The sequence below is a fragment of the Nannobrachium achirus genome, assembly GCF_963921795.1.
Source record: "Nannobrachium achirus genome assembly, chromosome: 4".
In the NCBI taxonomy this organism is placed as follows: Eukaryota; Metazoa; Chordata; class Actinopteri; order Myctophiformes; family Myctophidae; genus Nannobrachium; species Nannobrachium achirus.
Window position 1 is genome coordinate 14,438,879 of NC_137813.1, and position 27,295 is coordinate 14,466,173.

The 27,295-nt window shown below is 43.6% G+C and overlaps 1 protein-coding gene across 1 annotated transcript; it reads right to left on the minus strand.

Moving 5' to 3' along the window:
* Nucleotides 1–221: 221 nt before the first annotated feature.
* On the minus strand, nucleotides 222–27,009 carry hlfa (HLF transcription factor, PAR bZIP family member a). Its single transcript, XM_080724116.1, has 4 exons — nucleotides 26,578–27,009; nucleotides 22,520–22,921; nucleotides 2,281–2,498; nucleotides 222–1,483 (listed from the first exon to the last, which is right to left on the minus strand). Exons 1-4 carry the CDS (start codon nucleotides 26,690–26,692, stop codon nucleotides 1,268–1,270), a joined length of 951 nt encoding a protein of 316 aa, XP_080580242.1. The 5' UTR covers nucleotides 26,693–27,009; the 3' UTR covers nucleotides 222–1,267.
* Nucleotides 27,010–27,295: the final 286 nt, after the last annotated feature.

Sequence of the window (27,295 nt, forward strand, 5' to 3'; positions counted from 1 at the left end):
TACATAATCGTCTAATCGTGATTTTTTTGGACATAATCGTGATTATTTTTCATAATCGTCATAATCGTTTCCATGTTGAAAAATGTTCTTATATTTAAAAAAAAAAGTCAAAAATAGTGGAAATAGCAGATCTACAAGCTCACAACGCGTCGCATCGCGACGCGTTGTGAGCTTGTAGATCGGCTATTTCCACTATCAAAGTTATTTTTTAAGTAGTACGTTTCTTTGTATATTTAGGTTATGTGTCATATCTACCATGTACAACTTCAAAGCCTAAAAGCCAAACAGAAATGTAATTATCAACGACAAAGACACAATTAAATCGTTAATCGCCAATTATTTGAGTGACAATTAATCGTCATGTAAAATGCCATATCGTGACAGCCCTAATCCCAACCTGAAAATGTATTTTGTGTTTACTTGTGTTTACTACAGAGCTGGAGAGGCGGCCGGGGACTGTTACTGAACAAACACTCTACAGCGCTGGTTCTCAATATTAGGTCTGTCCAGGGACCACCAGGGGTCCTAATGGACCATTGTGTTAAATCAACATGGAAGATGTTACTGTATAGATTCCCACAGATAAAGATATTTGTATCAAATGCATATCAAACCGGTGGTTCAAAAAAGTAATGTTGAGAATTACTGCTCTATAGCATTGGTTCTCAACCTTTTCAGGCTGTGGCCCCCCAAAAAATCATATTTTAACGGGGGACCTCCCCACCCTGACGAGCACGAAGAGTTGAGGCATTACATTTTGTATAAGACGGTTCTATTGTGAAAATAGCATAATCTACATGCGCATGTAGATCGGCTATTTTCACAATTTCTGCCTCTAAGATTTGACAATTCGGCCAATGTTTAATGTTAAGAGGTATTAAAAAAGTCCTTAAATTGTCACTTCAGAAATGTGATACCCTCTATACACTTAAACTTAATGTTGGTTTGTTTACTGTTGAGTGAGAACACAATGTTGCATATTAAGTTAATCATCTGGGAACCCCCCCAAAATTATTTGGGGACCCCCTTGGGGGTCCCGCCCCCAGGCTGAGAACCTCTGCTCTATAGCAATGACTACTATCAGAGTGTAGATCGACGTATTTATCACTTATTTTAACTAAAACAAAATCACTTCCAGCACCTTTAAAAGAGAGGTTGTTGTGTGGGGTTGGGGTGGGGGTTTCCAGAGACGGGGTTTGGGGGTTTGTTGGGGGCATGGCGAGGCGAGGCCCCCCTCACAGGGGCCCGTGGCGGGCCTAGGCGCCCCTCACAGGGGCCCGTGGCGGGCCTCGTACTTTGCTAAAATGTTCTTGCACCGTCCCAGCTCCTTGCGCAGGTCGCCCACCTCCATGCGCAGCGCGCCGTTCTCCTTCTCCAGGAAGCTGGCGCGGATGGCGATCTGGTTCTCCTTGAGGCGCCGGGCGTCCCGCGACCGCTTGGCCGCCACGTTGTTCTTCCGGCGGCGGGCCCAGTACCTGTCGTCCTGAAACAAACCAGAGGCACGGTTGTAAGGGCAGCGAAGAAAACAGGATGCCATGCAGTGATGGAAGGAGTACTATGATGTTTTACTTTAAAGGTAGGGTAAGTGATTTCACTTCAGTTTCAGTTTCAGTTTTCATGTATTTCAGTTTTCTCATTTTCCTACTATTGATCCCAAATGACTGTCCATGGGGTCTATTAGGCAGAAATGCCCCTGTTGTCCAGTTTCCCCTGCAGAACCCAGCAGCCCTCATAGCATAGAGTGGAACAAATAAGTCTATAACTTTTACACTATTTGTTGCAGGTTTTTTCCATGAATGTGTTGCGTTACTTGTTGTCTATACAAACACATCCATGCCTTGGTTGTCCCAAACAAGCCACCACAATCTCATAAATCATGTTTTGGGGTGAGCATTTGGCAAATTAAGGTGACTGTACTGGCCAATCACAGCGAGTCTTTTCCGGGACTTGGCAAAACATAACAACATAACGTCTGTTTAGCCAACAAGATTGATGAAAGAAAAAACACACTTTTGACCACAACAAACAGTGTAAAAGCGATAGGCTTATAGGCTCCACTCTATGCTATGAGGGCTGCTGGGTTCTGCAGGGGAAACTAGACAACAGGGGCATTTCTGCCTAATAGACCCCATGGACAGTCATTTGGGATCAATATAAGTAGGAAAATAAGCCTAGGAGTTGTTTAGGGCGGAGTTGTCCTTTAAACGTTAGGGGTTTAGGGCCCAAACTGGGCAACGCACCAATGAAAGAGTCACACCCCCTCCCCCCCTACTACTTTACCTTGCAGTCCTCGGGGATGAAGATCTTGCGTGCCTTTTTGATCATGGGCTGCGGCTTCAGCTCCTCTGCGGAGAACTTGCGCTTGCGGGGGTCGAACATCTCCTGGCCCGGCACGCTGGACAGCGCCAGGTCGGCGAGGTCGGGCTCGTAGCCCGTCGACACCTGGATGGACTCGGGGTCGATGGGGCTGGGGGAGTCCCGGGCCGACGGCAACGCAGCTGGAAAACGGAGAGACACATTTAGAAGAAGGATTTTAGAACACATTTATAGAATCGGGTCAAAATATTTCAAATACTTACAATACAAAAATAGCAGATCTACAAGCTCGCAGTGTGGCCCCCCGTGTCGCACTGTGAGCTTGTATATCTGCTAGAAGGATTAACTTGGTGTAAAGGAGTGGGTGGATTTGTTTGTGTAAGTTGTCCTATAATTTATCTTGTATTTTTTAAATTAATGTATTATTATTTTTTTCAGAAAGGGAGAAAGAGAGAACAGTCCCTCCCGGAACAAAATCTTTTGAATATAAATGTGAGAGTCCTTGACATAAAGAACCACAATTCTTTCCTGAAATCTCTGCATGCCGCAGTTGCACAAGACAACCACCAGGTGGTGATACCACACAGGCATTAAAACCAGTGCAGGATCAGAAATATGCAATTATTCTCAACCATTTTAATTTGAAAAAGATTAGACATTTAGACACCTTTTTCTTCTCCTTTTTGTTAGTTTGTTAAATATATGGGAGTCATATAGATACAGACCGGACGTTGAGAAACAGTGACATGGACTACAGGGTCATCAGCTGATCTCACACAGTCACATGCTGTCTTTAAATTGACTTTAAGACCATTACAGCATGTCCCCGCCTGGACTTTGCCTTTTGCAATGACCGGCTGGATTTGCCTGAGAGAAGGGATCCCCCCCGTAGACTGTCTGATACTGTACGTTTGATATGTACGTACTTATACAAATGTTTGTGTGTGTGTGTGTGTGTGTGTGTGTGTGTGTGTGTGTGTGTGTGTGTGTGTGTGTGTGTGTGTGTGTGTGTGTGTGTGTGTGTGTTCAAATTTCCCATTTATACAAAACAAATACATTGCCATAAACGCAGATCTACTATTTTCACAATTTGCTGACCAACAAAGTAAACCTAAGTGGCTTAAGTGGGTAAGAACATGTAACCCCCACCCCCTCCTCAGTTTCTGTTCAGAAACGGGACTTTGCCCGTAAAAGATTTTACCTAAAAAGCTTAGACAAAGGGAACACTGGTGTGGCACAGGTCAAACATCAGAGAAGGATTAGTTTTAATCAATTAGCCTGCTTAATGACTCAATAATGATGTGTTTACACAAGCCGATGCCTCACTAGAATGCCACTCGTCCACTCCCACACTCCATGCAGGGCGGGCGGATCACCTGACAGTGAAGCAACATAAACAGATCCTCTCTCCACTGCGAGACACAACACACATGGCCGTGTTTAGTTAGACCTTCTATGGCAGTGGTTCTCAACCTTTTCAGGGCAATCATATTATAACTGGGGATCCCCCACCCCACCCTAACGAGCACTAAGAGTTGAGGCATTACATTTTGTATAACACGGTTCTATGGCGAAAATAGCGTTGCGAGGCGTTGTGAGCATGTAGATCGGCTATTTTCACAATTTCTGCCTCTAATATTTGACAATTTGTCCAATGTTTAATTTGACATTTTAGAGGCATTAAAAAGTCCTTAAATTATCACTTTAGAAATGTGTAGATACCCTCTATACACTTAAACTTTTTTGGTGTTGGTTTGTTCACTGTTGAGTGAGAAAACAATGTGTCACATTAAGTTAAATCATCTGGGGCAGCCCCCAAAATAATTTGGGGACCCCCCTGGGGGTCCCGAGACCTAGCCTGGTATAACGAGCCTAGATACTAATGCAGTTAGCTAATTAACTACAGTATCTAGGGTTAGTTTTAACATGGGTGGATGGTATAGCTGAGCTAGGCTACCCGAGACCCACAGGTTGAGAACCATCGTTCTATGGTGCAGGGCGCAGTGACTATTCTCACAGTGCAATACCTCCCATGCAATACCTCCCATGGGTGCAAGATGGCCTGCAAGACATGTAGCCTTGGTAGCCATATGTGGGCAGGAGCTTATCTCCCGTTTCTGTAGCATGAAGTACAGTACACGCCCTGAACATGACGCTAGGTTGCAGGGACTTCCCCACCGATCCAACCCTTGATGCTCGAGTGCCAAGCAGGGAGGCACTGGGTCACATTTTTGTAGTCTTTGGTATGACATCACAATCTCAGGGCGGGCACTCTAACCAATCAGTCCACTCAGTCCAATGAGCAGGTCAAGATGGCAAAATATATATATATATATATATATATATATATATATATATATATATATATATATATTATTATTATACTATGGGCATGAAAATGACAACAGAGCTGCACCTAGTGCCGTCTAGCGCCTAGTTCCAGATAAGGCCCAAGATTATTTTATGTTTTAAAGCAACTTTTCAAAAAGCTGTTGATGTGCAAGCAGCTCCTGTCTACCTGATCCACATACTGTTCAGTGTAGACTCAGTAGAGAGAGATATCTGCAATGGAGCAGAAAGCCAGCAACACTCCTAATTAGATGAAATCTTTTTGGTGCACAGCTCAAAATAACATGAGAGACAGAAGATGTTGCCAGCACTCAAGGAATTTCCTTTTCACATGTTTTATTTACCTCTATGGACAGGACGAAACGTAAGCGTTTCGACCTTAGTCTTCGTCAGCGTGTTTTGAGTGCTGGCAACTTCTTCTGTCTCTCAGTGTAGACTCACCATGACAAACCAGTCACCACAGCTAGCCTGCTGTCAGTCAGCCAGCCAGCCAGCCAGCCAGCCAGCCAGCCAGCCAGCCAGCCAGCCAGTCAGTCAGCCAGCCAGCCAGCCAGCCAGCCAGCCAGTCAGTCAGCCAGCCAGCCAGCCAGCCAGCCAGCCAGCCAGTCAGTCAAACAGACACACACAGGGTCTGGCTCTGGTTTGAGATGCGACACAACAAAGAGACACGTCGTCCCTCAAGACAAGATCAGAGTGACTCATGCAGGCCTGCTGAACGTCTCCATCTGTCCAAAACAGTTATTTTTCTGGATTCAGATTCTAAAGCCAGCAGATCCACGCGCTGGAACGAGGTTGTGGATCTGCTATACTGTTGATGCTCTCGTGTGACGTGGAAATGTGACGTGGGTGGAAGTGCTTCTTATCAAATCCAACCCCAGTCATTTAATTAACACCAACCTCAATGGCCCTGGTCACCACGGCAATGCTATGCTACAACTGCCATGGGGCAGCATCCGACTCCTCGGAAATCATGTGCGCTTCGGTGGAAAGGGGGAGAGAGGAGGAGGGGACCCCTTTTCACCGAAGCATAAAATTAGGCTAAGTAACTCCTAGAAGCAGCCTGTCCTAACATAATGGATCTTTTTTGCGACTTACTAGAAACGAAGTGAAAAGTGGTGTTCTGTGAAATGCATTTCATAACGCTCTGCCTTTGTTTCCTTCCAGTACACCCTCCTGATCACAAAACTTGTAGATCTGACATTTTCTTTTTTTCATTTTTTTAACCCATTTGGGAAGGGAGCCCCTTTTGGGGTTTTAAAAAAAAACTTAGGCCAGGATTTAGAAGGCATTTTTCCTATCGGCTTCAGTCCAAAATAGGTTAAGGAGGTTCAGTTTATGACATAATGTTGATTTATTCTTATTTTTCTCTTTGTCTAAAGCGTATTAAAGCCACAGTAGCAAGTAGCAATTCAGTAATACCAGGCTATTAATACTTCACTTGAATGTCAGAGCTTGGTGAAACTGAAGTCAGATATTTAAGAATGGAAGCCCCAATCCAGGGGTGGTTCTGGTTATAATGAATGAAACTCAGAACTTTACAGGTTCTGGGATGTTGCAATTGCAGGTCATGGAAGGCTGACAGGGTTAGGTTGACAATAGTCGCTTCAAGCATGAATTTGTCCTTACCCTTCGTAGTAGAAAGAAAAGGACATATATCCAAAGCTGTCACAAAAGGTGCTCAAACTTTTTCATGTCAAGATGTAGTTGGCCGGACCTCCAATCATGAAAATATGTGTCTATATATTTGAGTTAAAAATGTTGGCGTAAGTATAAAATAATATGGTTAAAGTGGTTAAAATGATTGTGATACTGTATTATCTAGATAGTGTGAGATTCCAGTCTGTTTTCTGAACACAAGAAGATGCATTGATTACTCAAAAGCAAAGAAGGTGCTTCCAGAAAAAGGTTGCGATCGTTATCAGCCTGTCAGACTGAAAGGAAAGTGCAAATTTCACATTTGACTCTGTGCAAATGAATAGAATTTAACCACTTAAGCCTATAAACATACTTTGTCCTACGACAAATAGCAAAGCAGATCTACAGGCTCACTGCGTTGTGAAATGGGCCATTCTGCATGCACTTTAAGTATATTTCAATGACAAATATACTTTTCATACTGTCATTTTACTCTGGTAATATTGCAAATCGGTGCTATCGGGCAAAAACCTTTTATCTCCATGTTTCTACTTTTTCATAAGTTAATGCCATACGTCATCATACAGTACAAGAATGTCACACAAAAATAGTGAAAATAGCAGATCTACAAGCTCACGACACGGCGTGACACGCTGTAAGCTTGTATATAGTCTATTGTCACTATTTTAAAATGTTTAAAAATATATACTGTATTTATAACAAAAGAAAAAAATATTTTTTTGACCACCCGCAAAGCGAATGAAACACAGAATTTCTACTTGTAACAGAGTATTATTTCTACATTGTGGTCTTACCACTCTTACTTAAAAGTTAAAAACAACCGGAGTGATTCTACCAGCACTTTCTCCAGGACATAATTAACTTAACACAGCTCTTATTAATAGACATAATTTAGATAGGCCATGCCAGATATAGGCTAAGCTAATCACGAAGCCATTCATTCAAACAGGAGCGTAAAGGCACACAAATAGACAGCAAGCTTCTTACAGGGTTCAATTAAGACACATAGTGGATCGCCCTACGCCTTAAGAGACAGCAGTGTGGCTCCAATCTCTCAACCTCTACGAATAGCAAGCCTAGCATAATCACCTCTGTTCATTCACCTTGAACTCCTCATTATATTAGGGAGGGAGCTCGAAACAAGGGACCGCTACAAACTCAATAACAAAATGTATTGAGTACCCGGTATCAATAAGCTTTGGGCTTATCAAGCTTGTTATTGAGTAGGGATGTAACGATATAGTCACTGCATCAAAATATCATTTTTAGCTTAAAAAATCGAAGTATATCGAAATGAAAACAGCTAAAATCGTTTAATTTTGTATCGTATCGAATCGGCAGTGCAAATAATCGATTGTATCGATACTATCAACTTGTGCATTGTATTTAGTATTTTTAAGAAGACATTTTTTTAAAGGAGGGGTTTAATTACCTTTCCATTCCATATAGCTACACTGGTCTATCTATACAGATTTAATTTCTTTGCTAAATAGATTTTAAATCATTGAATCGAATCGTATCGTATCGCCATGAATTAACTAATATCGTACTAATATCGAATCGCTATTAAAATGTATCGTTACACCCCTATTATTGAGCATAGTGGCCCATGAATCATGTTTAAACAATCAAGACAAGATCAAGAAATTATTACGGTACTATTCATATTATAAAGCCATTTAACGCTTATTTGTTACTTTTGTCAATTGTCATCTTCATAGACATAGATGGCGGTCAGCCACAAACTCACAGACACAACCACTGGCCAATACAAAAAAAAGATACCAGTACTGTTCAGAATTTGTCATTTCACATCTTTCCACAAAATATTAGAAAATGCTCAATAGTGAGCTCGGTAAAAGCCCGGCTCAATAAGCAGGATCGATAAGGTGCATATTATCAATAAAAATTAACAAGCTCCATCCCTACTCCTCATTACTAATAGCTGCTCCTGCTCTGATGTCCAGTTTGAGGTAAATTACAGTGGTTCTCAACCTTTTCAGGCCGTGACCCCCCCAAAATAATCATATGAACTGGGAACCCCCCACCCTTTTAGCGTTGTATTTTCACAATGTTAATGCTTCTTTAATTTTACAATTTGGCCTATGTTTGACTAGTTGATGGTAGTGACACACTATCAGGCAGAAAGTTAGACGAACGTCAATGCTTGACTTCCGGCCGGTGGACTTCAAAATAAGTGTGTTTTTTGGTGTTTTTTTCCCCCGGTCGCTTCTCGCCATTACGGCGTGTTACTTGTAATAGTATAGTTTGTTGATTACTTTTGATGCAGTAAGGGACTTTATCTTTTCTTTTTTGAGGTATAAAAAAGGTATAAAATATATAAAATCGTCACTTGAGAGATATCCTCTATCTTGGCCACTGTATACTTATATATATTTTTTTTACTGCTGTGTTTACTTGCAAAGTATTGCTCATTGCTTCAATGATAGAGAAGGCTTTCTTTAATACCTACAGTACATACTGCAAGCACACCTATTTTAAGAGCCGGATTATGTCAGACTGCAGCCTGCCTCATCCATATAGATTTAACACCTGAGGCAGAAGCTGGGGATTAAGCTAATAATGCTTACATTTACACAACAGTGTGTCACTCGCCTAGAATGGCCTACAAGCCTACAGGCCTACAAGAATTCGAATCTACAAGCTCACCGAGCTTGCAGATCAACAATCTCGCACAGCTTGTAGACTGGCTTTGCGATTGATGATTTCTGTATACCGTAATTGCTGGACTATAAGCCGCACCTGAATATAAGCCGCACCAGCTAGAACAAAAAACAAATGTTTACATACAGTATATAAGCCGCACCTGACTATAAGCCGCAGGTGTCCTTCCTGCTTCCTGCTAGAGCGCCCCTGGTGGCCGTTAGCTGTAAAAATCTATATATAAGCCGCACCGTTGTATAAGCCGCAGGGTTCAAAACATGGGAAAAAAGCTGCGGCTTATAGTCCGGCAATTACGGGTACCTTTTTTTTGTTTGCAATAAAAGAAATGTTGAAATGGATTATACACAAAGAAATTACTGACAACTCTTATCTCCATATTGTAACTTTTTGTGTTTTTCGTAAATGAATGCCCTACTTGATCATACGACACAAAAGCATCAAAAGTAGCAGATTTGCAACTTTTACAATTTTTTTATTTGAATCCTGAAAAGTGACAACTTTGGATATACAAGGTTTCCACCCGACAGAGACGCTTAATCATTGTTTAAACGCTCTACAATCTCACAACACGCAAGGTGTTGTGAAGCTTGTAGATCTACAGCTATATTGTTGTCCATGCCTTACCCCTTATTCCATATACTTATTTGCCTTTTTTGACTATTTTGAAAAACATTTTAAAATACTTCAAATAGCCGGTCTACATCGACACGCTGTGAGCTTGAAGATCGGCTATTGAAATATTCAAAAATGTGTGTGGGATAAGGTGAAAGGCATGGACGGAAACAGAGGCCCCTAGTATTTCTCCCGCTTCTTCTGAAAGAAGATTGCTATAGGTTTACAGTCAGTGTGGGTCGTTATGTAATAGTCGTGACAGGCCTGGCCTGGCGACACACACCCTTGGTACGGCGAGCTATGAAGGAGGCTTAAGCAGTGGCGTGCAGCCAGCCATATCCTGGCCGGGGCTGAGCACAGCGCAGCGCAGGGGCGTCGCAAGGGGTAGGAAAGTGGGACTGAGTTACTAGGGCCCAAGGTGGAGGGGCCCTAATTACTTTATCTATTGAAAAATAGCAGATATACAAGCTCACAGCGCGGCACCGAGTGCCGCGCTGCGAGCTTGTAAATCTGCTATTTTTGAAAAGTTGTGAAAATGTGTGAAAATCTATGTCTTTGTCTTTTTTAAGCGAACATTTCTAACTCAAATTTCGCTTCTGGGGGTCCCTGGAACTAAATATTTTGAGATCGGGGTCCGTGGCCAAATACATACCATCTTGGGGGTCCTTGACAGGTTTCTTGCACAAATTTTCATGATTTTTCAAAAATAGCAGATCTACAAGCTCACAGCGCGGCACTCGGTGCCGCGCTGTGAGCTTGTATATCTGCCATTTTTCAATAGTTAACATTCATGGGGGGCCCGCAGTGAATCCTTGTACCCAGGGCCCAGAATTTGGTGTGACGCCCCTGCGCAGCGCAACGCAGCGCAGGGGGGAAAATGTATGGAACTCTGCCCTGGGTGTGACCCGAGCAGCCGCAGCAACAACAAACAAGCCTGTTCTTCCTCTTTCTGCCGGCCAGCCAGCCGAGGAGGGAAGCAAAGACAAAGGCAGTGGCTCTCTAACAAGCTTTAAATAGCCTTTTTTTTCCTTCTCTATCCTCTCCTTTTCAGACAGAGAGACAAAACACACAGGTATGGGGCAGTGTTTGGTATGCGGTCCGCTGTGATTAATGATAGGGATGCAGTCGCAAAGTTCACCCCCACCTTAGCCCTCATACCCACCGCCCACCCAACTGTCCTGATAACACATTTAAGGCAGTTGATGGACTTTTTAAAGAAGGTTCTGATAAGTTATACCGTGGAAGAGGAACCCACCACGGGCAGCAACGTGCGGTGGTGGACAAAGTACTCGACCTCTACTCCTTGATTTAAAGCATAGATAAAAGAAGGCGGAATTCCAGCGTGCCTCAGCCAGGTTGGGGCAGGTCCGGTGTGTCACAGAATGATGACGCACAGCAGCAGTGGCGAATGTCAGATGACAAATGTAAATGCCTGTCCATACTTTGACCGAAACCGCTCTTTTCGGTCAAAAGGTCCGGTTCGACTACAAAATGACGTCACTCGCGACTTCTGAAAAGCATTATACCGAATGAGAGTTTGAAAATGTCCACGTCTGAAAGTCCAACTCACCGAACATTTCGGAGATACTATGGACAGGCCTTAAGCCTCTGTATAGGCTCCTTAGGGCCTCTTGCTTATTACTTCCTTCACAGGTGTTACCGATGATACTAATGAAGGCTCTGTTCCGTTCTGGTCAAGCAGAGTCTGATATTCATGGGTTGCATTTGTAGTCCTAAATGGCCATGTTGAGGACCAACAAAGGTGTTTCAATTTGTTTGATTGGCATGGAACTAATGTTCTATGCCAATCAGAACACCTGTGTTGGTCCTCAACATGGCTGGTGTAGGACTACAAATGCAACCCATGAATAGTGCATGTCGGCTCACTGGAACACTCTGCTACACCAGTGGGTCTCAAAGTATGGTCCACTCCAGGGACGCTCATGGTTCCTTGAGGGGGTTCCAAATGGCCCCTTACGGGTGTGTAACTCTCAGAGTTATGGTGGGTCCTTGAAATGTAAATGTAAACGCTATACTAAATGGAACCTTCATCAGTATCACCGGCAAGGAAGTAAGGAAGGAATATCTTTCCAATAATGGTCTCTGTGCACAGAGCCTGTTTAAGCTCCTGTGTTGAAAGGTGCTACACAACAACCACGTGACGATTTCAGGACGGCTTGAGAAAAGCTCGCCTGTGCAACAACACAAACAGTACAGCAATATTTCACAACCAGGTAACCAGAGAGGTGTCCTCTCTCTGTCCGAGAATGCCAAGCATCCCTGCTTGTTTTGCAGGTCACCGCCCCGGGGGCTGACGTGTTGTTGGACCAAATATCTCCATGTGTAAGTCGGTGACAAGGGCCGGGTCACATTACGTGTAGTCTCGCGTAGCCAGACAACTATTCCACAATCTCCGAATGCTATATAGAGTCTGGAACGGCAGCTCCCGAACGGCGAGTATCGGAAGTAGCCGCTGCTGCACTGAACTGTAGTCCCATTGGAAACATAACAGAAACACAATAGCTCAGACAAAGTCATTCGAGCGGCATATTCTTCTTATGGGTGTATAGTTTTAGAAAACGTTTGAAAACAACATGGAAGTAACACCAACAACACCAGAAAAAGACGAAATAACGCCCCCAGAAATGTTGAAAGGAGACAAACGCTTCCAGTAGGACATGTTATTGCTACTGCACCAAGGGAGCGGTTGCGTCACATCCGCTTTATCTCGCACTCATCATTTCTATTCCGGTTTGCCAGACTGTATGCCGGGGAGCATTTTCCCAAATCGCAGAGGCAACAGTCTGGCCACGCGAGACTACATTACGTGGCATACGGCGAGGTCTGGAAATACTTGAAGAAGCCAATACTTATTTGAATGTTGTTGTTACCTGTGTTATCCCCCCCGCCCACCCCTCACAGCAGTGAGGACAGATCATTAAAGGAGTAGTTCACCCCCAAAATGACTTTTCTTATATTGATTACTCACGCCATGGAGACTTGAGTTTGATAATTATTTTAGTTTTGTGTTGCATTCCTAATAATTTGATTACAATAAATGTATTTGGTTCCCCATCCGGAAATCAATGGGGGTACATTTACTAGTTGCATTCCTAGTCTTAGGAATGTGACAAATACAAAAAGAGAAAAAAAATACTATTGAACTCAACTCTCCATGGCGTGAGTAATCGTTTGAAAAAATGTCATGTTGGGGGTGAACTACTCCTTTAAGTGTGTGGTGATCCTAAAACAGCTGTTTGTTATGATATATTCAGCGGATTCTTAAATATTTAAACACTAGCGTTCCTATTCTGGGGCCAAAGAAAGAATAGGGACGCAACATGAAATTGCTGATCTGCAGACTCAGAAGCTCAGTTGTGAGGTTGTAGACCTGCTATATTTGGCAGAGAGGGAAAAAATGAGGGGGTTCTAGTTTTGATTACTGAGGCACTACACTGTCTCTGCGTGTTTGATGTATGTGTTTGCCTTGCTAAGTTGCTCTGGACAAAGAGTGTCTGCCAAATGCCTACATTCTAAACTTGTGTTCCCTCAAAACCAATACTCAAAACCCTAACCTCAAGCCTAATCCTAACCCTAACCCTCATCCCAAGCCTAATACTAAACCAGCACTATTCAACCTGTGGCCTGTGGGACGCATGCAGCCCTTGCAGCATGTCTATACGCCCTGTCATGGTCATAGCAATAAAGATATATTTTTTCTACTTTCAGCGTGGACAAGTCATTTCTGATTGTCTTGTTTTATACAAGACTTTTTTGCCATTTTGTTTGTTCCAAAAGAAGAAACTTCATCAATTATCTTTCCATGACAATCCTTCTGTTCAATGAGGTTCGGCCTTATAGATGGAAATGTGTCTGTTTTCTGTGTTTCCTTACTTTTTAGACTAGTCATGTAATGTGTTATAAAATCATTGTCAATTCATCCAAAATAGTCATGTAATGTGTTATAAAATCATTGTCAATTCATCCAAAATAGTCATGTAATGTGTTATAAAATCATTGTCAATTCATCCAAAATAGGACCGTCATCTTTAGCTTGCGGCCCTTTTTGCGGCCCTTTTGGTGTTTTGCTGAGTGCAGGCCCCTGTGCCATGTTGCATTGTGTTTGCGGTGGCCTTAATAAATACCCCTTCGCTTTTATGTTCGCGACCACAACACAACCTTTAAAGGAGTAGTTCACCCTCAAAATGACTTTTTTTCCATTGATTAGTCACTCCATGGAGACTAGAGTTCAATAATATTTTTAGTTTTTTGTCGCATTCCTAAGACAAAAATGTGATAACAATAAATGTACCCCCATTCGTTCCGGATGGCATCCGGAATCAATGGGGGTAAATTTACTCGAATCAAATTTTTGTCTTAGGAATGTGACAAAAACCCAAAAATATTTTTGAACTCTACTCTCCATGGTATGAGTAATCAATAGAAAAAAAAACATTTTGGGGGTGAACTACTCCTTTAACCTCTCCCCCTGCCAACAGCTCGCCGATGCTGAGGACCTCGTCAGCCAAGCAACACAGCCACCTGTCTGTGCCAGCGTGTGCTCACAAGCAGCAAAGCACAGAGTATGAGGTGGTGGTGGGGGAAGGGAATGTGATTGTTATCGCTGCATGTGTGTGTGACTGTGGGTACGTTCAGACAGTCAGAGACAGATGCATTGATCCCCATCCACTCCCACGTTAAGGGAATAACCCGGAAGAGGTGTTAGGTCTCTGACCGAAGAGGCATTATGCCTTTGTGGGGTCACGAGCTCAAGGGTTGAATACAGGTTCACGGTTAAGCACTGCTGTACTGTCTCTCACCCTGGGACAGACCTAAACGCAGGAAGAAAGTCACTTTGTTGACCCTCACATTAGCTGCTCAAGTGTGAAAGTTAAAAGTTAAGGGAGTAATGCTGCTATAGGCAGGGGCGTTTCGCAGCCTTACGAGCCAGTTATGTGAATGCGCCCCACGTGTGCGTGCGATCTGTGTATTGGGGCAATAAGGCTTCCCAAAGGTCTGTTTGTTACAATCTGCGTTGTACTCGCGTAAGACATCAAGTGTGGTGGTCCATCAGTGTGATGGTCTGTGTTGTGGTCGCGAACATTCAGGCCAGGTGAAGAGTGGTGCGCTTGTACTGAATCATATTACTACAGTATGAACATGTCCGGGACAGAATAACAGCTCGCTTGCTCTCTCTCTCTCTCCGTGTACATGGAAGGTTGCTCCACAAACACACACACACACACACACACACACACACACACACACACGCACGCACGCACGCACGCACGCACGCACGCACGCACGCACGCACGCACGCACACAACGTATACACACTCGCACAACGTTGAAAGAGCGAAATAGCAGCGCTACACACATACACGCAACGGCGCGTGTGAAAGGGCAGTGTGGAATCGTCAAAACAGCGGATCGTGAGTACGTGGGTTGAAAAGACAAAGGTGAAGTCAGTCAGTGAGAGATCTATAGGGTTCAGCGGTGTAAAAGGCACTTCCGCACACGTCATGTGCTATTACAGCTTAGCAGCTTTGACAGAAATCGGCCCAAACAACAAAAACGAACATATACGGATTACGGAACAGTGAAATGTCGACGGCGCAAAAGCGACAGGTATGACAGATTTGTCGGCTAAATCTGAGGGGAACTGGACTGGTGGGTCTGTGAGAGCAGAGGGATACAGTACGGGGGGGGCGGGTTTCTTACTGAAATGTATAAGTAGATATGACATTTATTTGAAAAATACTAATAACAGTGCAAATAGCAGATTGGATATTTTATTTGAAATAGATATCCTTCCTAGAAATGTAGTGGAGGCAAAAGAACAATATTTGTCTTTGATATGTAGTGGTGTGAATTCTGTGAGTATTCAAAAAATCACACCCGTGTGAAGTGGAGCTGTGTGTGTGTGTTTGTGTGTGTGTGTGTGTGTGTGTGTGTGTGTGTGTGTGTGTGTGTAGATCATGTGTACCGATTTTTGTGACATTTGAAGAAAATATGTAGGAAAAGGAGCAAAAAGTGTGTTTTGGAGAAAATTCAAGATGGCGGAAAATCTATCCTGGCGCAAATGGGCGTGGCCTATATGGGGAGATGCGTCTTGACCCAAGGAATCCAGGGAAAAAAGAATTTTAATTTTCCGATCCACGGTTCAAGAGTTACGGGGCAAAACGTAAAGTGGGCCGTTATAGCGCCACCATGAGGCCGAGTGATGTAATTATTTTTTGATTCATTCTTAAAATCATTATGAATCTCCTCTCCGAGGTTTGAAACTGTAGCTCCTATGGTTTACGAGAGAAAAATACTTGAAAGTGATTTCTTGCATTGTCCCATTATAAGTCAATGGGGACAATTAAGCGTCGTTTTTTGCCGATTACGTCGGCATGGTAAGGCGGATCGGAACGAAAGGTAATAGAACACCATTCCCGGCCGAGCCGCACATTTTGATGTATATATTGCGCGAGTGGCGTAAATGGTGCGGCACTAGTTACGCGCCGAAGTCAGGCTACATACACACAGACACACAGACACACAGACAGACAGACAGACACACACACACACAGACCCACACAGCCACGTATAGGGAGCCTGTGTTTCACACAGCTCCAAAAAAGTAATAAGGGTAATAATAATAATAATAATATAATAAAATAAACAAGTACCCTACTTGAGTAAAAGTCTGCCCACTGCCCACTGTCCGGGGTGGACAGTAATTAAGTACATTTACTGGAGTACCGCAGAGAGATGTACTCCCAGGCTTGTGTTCAATATTGTGGCTGCCCGCATGTGACCGGAGCACGGCCAGAGCCATGTGATGTGTGTACACACACACACCCACAGGGAACACACTGTGCCTCTCAGCTGAGAGAGAGAGAGAGAGTGAGAGAGCGAGAGAGCGAGCTAGGTCTGCTCTGAGCTCGCTCTGACAAACTACAGGGGCCGGGCGGAGAGGAAGAGAGAGGGAGGGGGAGATGGAGAGAGAGGGGGGGGGAGGTGAGAGACAGAGAGGGAGGGGGAGATGGAGAGAGAGAGAGAGGGGGGGAGTGAGAGACAGAGTGGGAGAGATGTATTGAGAGAGAGAGAGAGAGAGAGAGAATCCTAGTTGTTTTTATCCATTTGTAAGGACCTTACGGTTAGGGTTTAGTTAGGACAATAATGCATAGCAGTGTACTAACAGTACTAACTATTGATATCATCCAACTCTGAGAATGTACACAGAGAGAGAGATATTCAGCCCCATCACCCAAAATTACAAACAGTCTTAGAGACATGTTTGTGACCGCAGCTCTTGAATTAACATCAACAGATGCATACAAACGAATGTGTATTTGCTGTGTGTGCCATAGACCTACATTGTTTTTGTTTGTTTTTTGATGAAAAAAGTTCCCAATAGCACACTTCCCCTCTATAAATACAATTCTGCAATGAAAACGATCCCACGTTAAATGTTCGCCTACAAAACAACTTTTTTCCCCCCTTTTCCCTCCTTTGAATTTGCCTGTGGGGAGGGGAGGGGCAAGGACAAGGCTCCAGTGAACAGCCTTAGTAGCGTGTCTCTCACATGGCTCAACACGCTGCTGCTGCTGCTGCTGCTGCTGCTGCTGCTGCCACAGACAGACGAGAGAGAGACACCTCAGATCCTACGGTTGATTGTGTGCCCTTTTTCACGTGAAAATGACACAAACAGGAGCAGGGGCGTCACACCAAATTCTGGGCCCTGGGTACAAGGATTCACTGCGGGCCCCCCATGAATGTTAACTATTGAAAAATAGCAGATCTACAAGCTCACAGCGCGGCACTCGAGCTTGTAGATCTGCTATTTTTGAAAAATCGTGAAAATGTGTGCAAGAAACCTATGTCAAGGACCCCCAAGATGATATGTATTTGGCCACGGACCCCGATCTCAAAATATTTCGTTCCAGGGACCCCCAGAAGCAAAATTTGAGTTAGAAATGTTCGCTTAAAAAATACATACCGGTATATTCAAAGATTTTCACACATTTTCACAACTTTTCAAAAATAGCAGATCTACAAAGCTTGCAGAGCGGCACTCGGTGCCGCGCTGTGAGCTTGTATATCTGCTATTTTTCAATAGCTAAAGTTATTAGGGCCCCTCCACCTTGGGCCCCAGTAACTCAGTCCCACTTTCCTACCCCTTGTGACGCCCCTGAACAGGAGACGCACAGACACACACACACACACACACACACACACACACACACACACACACACACACACACACACACACACACACACACACACACACACACACACACACACACACACACACACAAGGTGTTTGGTCTGATCTGATCTTTGCACACGAGCACGTGTTTTGCCGTGCCGCGGATGTGCGCGGCTGGGGATACGATGTACCTAACCTATACCGTCAGACAGACGCGCGGCTTCATTCACCTGCTAGTATTACGGCTCGATTTATAGTCTGACGTACGGCGGCGACGAAAACAGCTGATCTATTAAGCTCACAACACGCCGCAGCGCAGCGTGTCCTGAGCTTATAGATCAGCTATTTGTGTTTACCCGCCCGGAGGACAGATGGCTCGGGGAGGCTGGGGTTTTACAGCACCACAACGAATTGAACGGGGGAGGCATGCGTGTGTGCGTGTGTGTGAGTACATGCGTGCATGTTTGTGTGTACAGGCAGGCACTGCTTGTACTTGAGAGCGATTTACTCAGGCCTGCTTACAAACCTAAACAGCTCTGACAGGGTGGCCATTAAATCATGAAAACCCACTCCGACACAAGACAGACTTGACTCAAAACGCAGCGGGTTCCTCAGAGCCACGACGTAAAGATGCCATCGTTGGCAAAAGCACAAAGACCTTATGCAAAATGTGTGCCTTCCAACAGAATGATCATAATGCTACCTACGATATCAAGTAAATGTGTGTAAAAATGTAAAATAAATACATAAAAGTGTGAAATGATTCAATTATTCATTCCGTTATGTTGTTGCAGACTTGCATTAATCTTGTCACACACCCACAGCTTTGTGTCCATCAGTAAACTTAAGAGATTGTCTATGTCAGTGGTTCTCTAGCTGGTTCATGTCAAGGACCCCCAGATGAATATGGATTAGACTCCCCCCTCCCATCTGAAACTATTTTGTGCCAGGATCTGTGCTGTTAAAATATTTGTAAAAGATATTCAATATTTGAACAAGAGTTGTTCAAGATGCGACACGTTCTGAGCTTGTACGGATCGGTTATTTTTGAAAAAGCCGATGTGTATAGGGTGAAAGTGGTTGAACTGATTATTATATTAACTAATTTTGAGCCCCTGGGACCCCCTCAAGGACCCTTGGTGGTCCCTGTACGCCGTACGTACCCACTTTAGAGAAGAACTGGGCTATGCCAGCCACAGCCATGATTGCTTTCTAAAAGACAGTTGAACTTTGTGTTGTTCCACATTTTGGACAGAAAGAACGCCAGGTGAGCTCCGGGCTGTGACCAGTGACCTTTGACCTTTCAAGGTCACTCAAGGTCAAAGGTCATGTTGCCAAAATTAAGTCCATTGGCTGACTTTGTATCTGTAAATAATAGCAAAGCAGGACACTTTAACAGTTTGACTTGCAGCAGAACATATTACATTTTGTGATCATTGCTCTTTATGCCAAATGTTTGAACCCCACCAATCTTTGATATTTAGGATTATTGCTCAGAGAAAGAACAGTTGGTGCTTAGTTTGAAGACAATTTGACCATTTTTGACATTCATTTTTTTGTCAATTGTAATTGCTTTTGAGCATTTTGGATTTATTAAATTGTTCTACAGACTAAAGAGGTATGCAGTTCAGATCACTTTCAACCGGCTGGCATCCCTAATTTTGGCAAAAGAATATGTAAAAAAACCAACTTAAAATGTTATGTTCCCCCCAAAATGTCGAACGATTTTCAAAAGTCACAGAAATAACCAATCTAAAAGCTATATTCAATATATGTTGTACAACAAAAGTAAGCTTAGCTAAAAGAAAATACAGAAAGTTCCTAAATATTCATAACATCACCTACGGTGGTTTCCAAAAATGCAGCGTTACAACAGTACACTAAGAGAACTTTAGCCTAGTGCAGTAGGCTGTATATACCCCTGTAACGCCAAAGTCCACGGCTACAGCACACCACCACGGCACAACTATCTGCGTGCAGGGGCGTCACAAGGGGTAGGAAAGTGGGACTGAGTTACTGGGGCCCAAGGTGGAGGGGCCATAATAACTGTATCTATTGAAAAATAGCAGATATACAACCTCACAGCGCGGCACCGAGTGCCGCGCTGCGAGCTTTGAATAGTTGTGAAAATGTGTGAAAGTCTTTGAATATATGTATTTTTTAAGCGAACATTTCTAACTTAAATTTTGCTTCTGGGGGTCCCTGGAACTAAATATTTTGAGATCGGGGTCTGTGGCCAAATACATATCATCTTGGGGGTCCTTGACATAGGTTTCTTGCACACATTTTCACGATTTTTAAAAAATAGCAGATCTACAAGCTCACAGCGCGGCACTCGGTGCCGCGCTGTGAGATTGTATATCTGCTATTTTTCAATAGTTAACATTCATGGGGGGCCCCGCAGTGAATCCTTGTACCCAGGGCCCAGAATTTGGTGTGACGCCCCCTGTCTGCGTGTATAAATCCGAGGCCAACAACAGCTCTGCGAGGCTCACAGCCGTGCGTGGACTACACAGGGTCATGCTTGTCAGCCCGAGGCAACTGGGAAAAAAACAGCCCCTGGAAATAGTTTGGGTGAAGGTCAGAGAGTACTTGGAGGCAGAGATAACATCTCAGGGAACAGAGATGAAGGGTGCAAGGCAAACAGCAACAACTTGTTCACTCCCCTGGTTGTCATGCAAAGCCTTGCTCCCAGAAGTTGAGGATCACCTGTTTGCCGAAGGCGATAAGTTCTGCCGCACGCTCCACTATGAGCAAACAGAGGCGCAAAGGCCCCGCTGGACTAAACAACCACGCCAATAAGCTTTGTACAATAACTGTTATCGTTAATCACACCTCGAGAAGCGTGTGTGTTTTTAATATATTGTATTTGTTTGCATTGTATTATAAAATTGTAAAAGTTACATTGTAATATACTGCATATACAATGTATTTTTGTATATCGTCTTTGTCGGGTGGAAACCTTGTATCTCCAAGTTTCAAATCTGTACGTTCTTTTGCAAAGTAAAGCCCTGCTTCGTCATACAAGGCCGTCGCACAAGAGTATTGAAAACAGCCGATCTACATGCACACAACGCCTCGCGGTGCGAGGCGTTGTGTGCTTGGCGTTGTGTGCTTGTAGATCGCCTGTTTTCACTATAGTTTAAATCTTTTTTTAAATGATAAATGCAAAACGAACGGTTTTGGACATACAAGGTTTTCACCCGACAACGACTTGTAGATCTGCAATTTTTGTAATAGTTAAAGCATAAAATAATGGTTCAGTCCTCAAGTAGATGTACTTGGTTACTGTGCACACAGTCTTTAATCAGCCGCCATAATGTTATTCATCTGGCAGACTGTCTGTCTCCACCGCCCACGCGTCATCTCGCCATCGCCACGGCAACGACGAGTGTCACCGGGTCCTCTGGCAAAGACACAGTGCAGCAGTGGTTCTCAGAGTGATATAGCAGAATATATTGCAGACTGATTTTAACCAGTTTTAACCATAATTATTTTAAAACTTTGGCTATTCAAAAACAGCAGATCTAAAAGCGTGCAGCGCTTTGCGTCCGGCTGTGAGCATGTGCATCAGCTATTTTTTTTAAATGTACACGTTTTGGAATAACTGAGAATGTTTTAACACAAATCTCCCCCGGCAGAACATATTTTCAGTTGGGAGTCCGCAGCCAAATACATATACATTTGGGGGTTCTTGACATAGCAATAACTGCCATTTATCATGGGAAATATTAATAATTCTATGAAAAGTATGAATCTTTTACAACATAAAAAGGTTCGAGAACCACTGCTGTACCCCAAGTAACAAGAAATCTTGTGACAATCAACAAGGATGATGAATTGATGATACACGAAAGAAGAAGAAGAAGAGTATGCTGAATCTGTGGGAGAAGGATGCAGGGACGTGCTGGACATTGGGAAAAGCGGGACAACTCCCGAACGGCCGGTTCATTCCCGTCCGGTCCAGGCCGGCCATTAGGAAAAAAATAAAAATAAAATGTCGGCCTTCATTCCATTTTGGGGGCTGGGCGGCCAACAAAGTAAATCGTCATTGTCGGACAGCAAAGCAAAGCCCTGCTTCATCATACAAGGCTGTTGCACAAAAGTAGTGAAAACAGCAGATCTACAAGCACACAACGCCTCGAGTAGCAGCAGCGCTATAGAGAGAGATCCCTCTCTATAGCGCGCAATGAGGGCCTCTCCAACTCTTTTTCCCGGGCTGTATCAGGGGCCCAGCACGTCCCTGGAAGGATGCTACAAGGTACAGTACAGTATGCTGCATCTATGGCAGAAGGATGCTTGTAGTTGTCACTACCCATGCTTTACACGGTAACCATCAGAACAGAAAACTACAAAGTGACGTTGCGTTCTTCAGACTTTTTACTCTGTGGTTTCGCGGAGGCACAGAACAGTGATTGAAAACGCTGTAGTGTGCATGCCAGGTGGCTAGGACCAAATGGACCCGTACTTAGTCTATTTGTTCCCCGGTATTCATATCTGTGCAGAATATCCCCTATAATACAGTGTGTGTGCGTGTGTGTGTGAGTGCGTCCTAATATGCTTTGACTGATGACCACACAAGTCGTGTGAGAGAGTGTGTGTGTGTGTGTGTGTGTGTGTGTGTGTGTGTGTGTGTGTGTGTGTGTGTGTGTGTGTACGTGTACGTGCGCGTGGCGGCGTGCATAATAAGAACATTCTTTTTACCTGGTCTGCTGGGGCTGTGCTGGCAGTTGGGGCCCGCCACCATGACGGGGCCGCCTGTGTGAACGGAGGAGGTTCGGCTGCTGAGGTCCACCACGGACGGGCTGGTGACGGCGGTGGGCGTAGCGGGGGGCGCAGCCACCACCTGTGGCAGGGGAGCAGGGGGCTGCTGCTGCTGCTGCTGTGGGGGGACGAGGGGTGCCTGGGGGCTCTGGGACGAGGGGATGCCGTTCTCCGACAGGAACTCCTCCAGGTCCATGTACTCCAGCTGGAAGTTGTCCCCGTCGTACGGCAGGGTCTTGTCCCACAGCGTGGGCCCCAGGAAGGCCGACTGCGGGTGGCTGCCGGCGCTGCTCTCATCCTCCAGCTTCTTGTTGAGCTCCTTCTCCTTGTCCTTCGCCAGGCCTGGGGCAACGGAGAGAGAGCAGCCAGTAAGATATACTGTATATGCAGGCATTGACACTAAGGGCCCTATTATGATCCAGGTCTTATGCCTTATGCCTTAACTTCTTTGCCTTTTTTTACTATTTTGTTTTTGTTTTTAAAATATTTCAAATAGCTGATCTGCAAGTTCACAACATGCAGATGTAGATCAGCATTTGAAGTATTTAAAAATGTTTTTCAAAATAGTGAAAAAAAGGTAAAGAAGTTAAGGCATAAGGCATAATACCTGGATCATAATAGGGCCCTAAGGCTTGCCCACCTGCCACCGGCAGGTCAATAAAACTTTGGGGCAGGCAGAGTTTGCTTTCAGGTTGCCCGACTGGGCAAGTGCTCATTTGAAAGGGGAGGCAACCGTCTATAAACACAACACAAGATATCTGTCTATATAGTTTCAAATGTACCTACAGAATATTGTTTAGATCAGGGGTCTCCAACGTTTTCAGGCCAAGACCCCTTAGTTGAGAGAGAGATGAAGCAGGGACCCCCACAACCTTTCCATAGATTCCATATAGTTTCATTGTGTGACCGCACGATTGTCAGTGTATTTTGGATTCATGTCAATTTGTGTTTTCAGATATTTAACCACTTGAACCATCAATACTTAATAAACTTGACCTTTCCTGCTCTTTTCCCCCTCTATACCAAACCTCTTTACCGAAAATAGCCGATCTACAAGCTGTAGTAACTCTGAGGACCATCTAGGGGTCTCGGACCCCCTGTTGAAGACCCCTGGTTTAGATAGCATGCTATTTAATCAGATGCTAGTAGGTTCATTGTTTACCTGGTAGGCCTATAGTTTCAAATGTACAGAATGTTGTTTCTGTAGTTTGCACATTGTTAGACAGATGCGAGGCTCAATTCTTTGAGGCAATACATTTTTCCCTCTGCACTCTATTTATGTGTGATTATCTACCTTGTTTATTGACTAGGGTTCATGTTTACAATCAGTGTGTAAACACAACATGCATCCAGCCTTCATATAGTAATAGAGCATGTGTTTCTCCAGCTTGTTATGTCTCCTCTGCACCACTGGCACATTTTGAAACATTATGTATGATTTAGTTAATAATTTAAGTAATAGCATGCTTATCATTTGTTATTGGTATGGCTATATCAAACCTTTAAAGGGGAAGACCACCCATTTTCAATATTGAACTATGTCATTAATGTACCTTAGAGGAGTTGGAAATAAAAAGTGTGTGGAAATTAAAAAGAAAGTTCCCCCTCTTCTGTGTTGCCTAGAACTGGGGGATTGATTTTGGGGTTTATATTGTAAAGTACAATGTGTGATGTCATCAAGTTGTACTTTACAATACAAACCCCAAAATCAATCCTCCAGTTCTAGGCAACACAGAAGAGGGGGAACCTTTTTTTATTTCCACACAACTCCTCTAAGATATATTAATGACATCGTTCAATATTGAAAATGGGTGGTTTTCCCCTTTAACAGTCAATATTTAATTTAAACTTTTCTCCCACACTATTACTAACACTAGTAAAAAGAAAAAGAAAAAAAAATTAAGGTAGGCCTAGAGTAAGTGATTTTCTTTTGTAAAAAAATATGTAATAAATAGCTATAAAAAGTAATCATTGGTACAGAGTGTTTGTTCAGTAAAATAGATCTCCCCATCTCTCCATCCCTTTAGCAAAGAGAAAATCAATTTTCAAGCCAGGGTGCCAATGTTTTGGCAATCGGGACACACATATACAGGAGGTGACACAAAGAAACGAGACAACATGGGAACTGCAATACTATCAAAGTGAAGCTGATAATAAATGGGTAGGTCATTCTCTCCTGATTGGCTGGCATTTTGCAACCCACCTGAAAATGCATGTTCAGTTTATTAAAGAGCTGAAGAGCCCGTCAGGGGCGTCACACCAAATTCTGGGCCCTGGGTACAAGGATTCACTGCGGGCCCCCATGAATGTTAACTATTGAAAAATAGCAGATATACAAGCTCACAGCGCGGCACTGAGTGCCGCGCAGCGAGCTTGTATATCTGCTATTTTTGAAAAATCGTGAAAATGTGTGCCAAGAAACCTATGTTTTTATGTCAGTGATGCTCAAACTTTTTCATGTGAAGGACCCCCCCCCCCCCCCCCCACCCCCCCCCATCTCAAAATATTTAGTTCCAGGGACCCCCCAGAAGCAAAATTTGAGTTACAAATGTTCGCTTAAAAAATACATATATTCAAAGATTTGCACACATTTTCACGACTTTTCAAAAATAGCAGATCTACAAGCTTGCAGCGCGGCACTCGGTGCCGCGCTGTGAGCTTGTATATCTGCTATTTTTCAATAGCTAAAGTATGAAATAATTAAGGCCCCTCCACCACCTTGGGCCCTGGTAACTCAGTCCCACTTTCCTACCCCTTGTGACGCCCCTGCCACTGAACATAACACTCAGCAATTACCATCTGAAAAGACAGCTATTATTTTTTATAACTCAGTATGTTTTTGTTTAAACATTTCCCCCATGAACCCCCTGTACTGATTTGCAATTAATTACCTGCTAATCAACTGTCAACAATCAAAAACAGCTGCCTAATCTGGCGTGTTCAACAGAAACGGCGCCCTCTATGGACAGCTCCCGGAACGACAATACCCTAATGAAGCCATATGTATAGTCTACCTATGGACCTCCAGTCCAGTCTATTCGCTGCCATTACTGTCAAAAGTAAAACCCTAGGCTATATGAAATTAATATGCCTCAGCACATGAATATGAGCCCCATATAACTGCACCGCAATATGCCTGTATCGATCTCATAATAGACTATAGATTAGAGAGATCCCCAGGCAGCTGCGATCGGCTTTTAAAAGCCTCCTGAAAGATACTCAAAGCTTGACTGATTGATTGATTGATTGATTGATTGATTGATTGATTGATTGATTGATTGATTGAAGACTTTTATTAGAAGAAGTTTGCATAGGAAAAAGTACAGTTTCATGACGGTACAGTTCACTGGTACAAGGTCTACTAAAAGGAGATCCTAGAAAAGAATAAGCTTATTTCCATAGGAAACCATTTAAGTATCTCACATAACACGACTTGTCACTCAACCACAGTCCACAGCCAATGTCTGACGGACAGATCGCCATGATGTTATCTGTCCCCGTAGGCTATTAAGGCTCTAAATTCCTTTAAAAAATGTTTTACAAAGAAATACAAAAGTAACAAATGAGGGAACAGCTGCTTCAGTTCTTCTCACTATGATCTGTCAAATACAAGTCTGTTGTTTAGCCTACTGATAATAAACAATCAGAAAACAGAAAATCCACTATAGACTGAGTTACAGCAACTATTAATTTAACTGCGAGAGAAGATGCACATTAATTGGTTTACATCTTGCACTGTCCGAGTTAAATTAGAATGGTGTTAATCTTGCAGTTTAACATCTAATAGCAGTGTCAAAACAGTGATATTAGCCTGCTGCACTATCGTATTCTCGCTCATAATATTATCGATAAACCGGCGTTATTAGGCCTACTGTGTAGCTACACAGTAATAACGCCTGTTTATTCGGGAATATATTCACTCGTGTAGGGCAGGCTATAATTATGCATGAAAACATATAGTTTTGGCATTAATAACCCTGATATAGAGACACAGGTACCTTCTTGGTGGTGGAAGGGCAGCTTCATCGGGTTCTCCAGCAGGGACTTCAGCACGCCGTGCGTCGGCGGCAGAAAAGTTGGGTTTATCGGCAGAGGTCTGGCCATTTTCTCCATGATTTTAATTTATATTAGCCTATATTAATATTATTATTGTGGTGGGTGGGGGGCACGGGCAAGAAGCGCACACGGGGCCCCCGCGAAGAAAAAAAGGGGGAGAAATAAAAAGTTGTGGCGTCGTCCAAAAATCCTCCTGGGGAAAAGAAAAAAACGGCCGTTTATTTCCTCGTACGGACGGCGGAACCTCCGCGAGGCGCAGCGTTGTTGGGAGCTCCGTTCAGTCGGTGTGTGTTGTGTTGGTGGTGGGCGAGGGTCGACTGTACTGTTCCTTCTAATCTGTACTGTTCCCTCTCGATCTGTGTGCTGTACTGTGTCCTGTCTGTCTGTCTGTCTGTCTGTCTGTCTGTGTGTCTGTGTGTAGCCTACGGAGCAGTAGTGGGGGGGGGGGGGGAAGTACCCAAGTGTTTTTACTTTAAGTAAAAGTATCAATAGCCTACTGCTATGTAGAATTATGCTCTTTTTACAAGAGTCTGGTATTCAAAATGTTACTTATAAAAAGTGCAAAAGTAGTGATATCAAAATGTACTTAAAGTAGGTACCAAAAGTCCCGTTTCACAACTTTTCAAATGTAGACTATATAGGCATATAAAACAAAAAGTG

What these genes read in the sequence shown, in the direction of transcription:
- hlfa (XM_080724116.1), bottom strand. Translation starts at nt 26,692, where the DNA reads ATGGAGAAAATGGCCAGACCTCTGCCGATAAACCCAACTTTTCTGCCG. An exon ending in GCCCTTCCACCACCAAGAAG is followed by an intron (nt 22,922 to 26,577) that starts GTACCTGTGTCT and finishes CCGTTGCCCCAG; the next exon opens with GCCTGGCGAAGGACAAGGAG. An exon ending in TCATCCCCGAGGACTGCAAG is followed by an intron (nt 1,484 to 2,280) that starts GTAAAGTAGTAG and finishes GGTTTGTTTCAG; the next exon opens with GACGACAGGTACTGGGCCCG.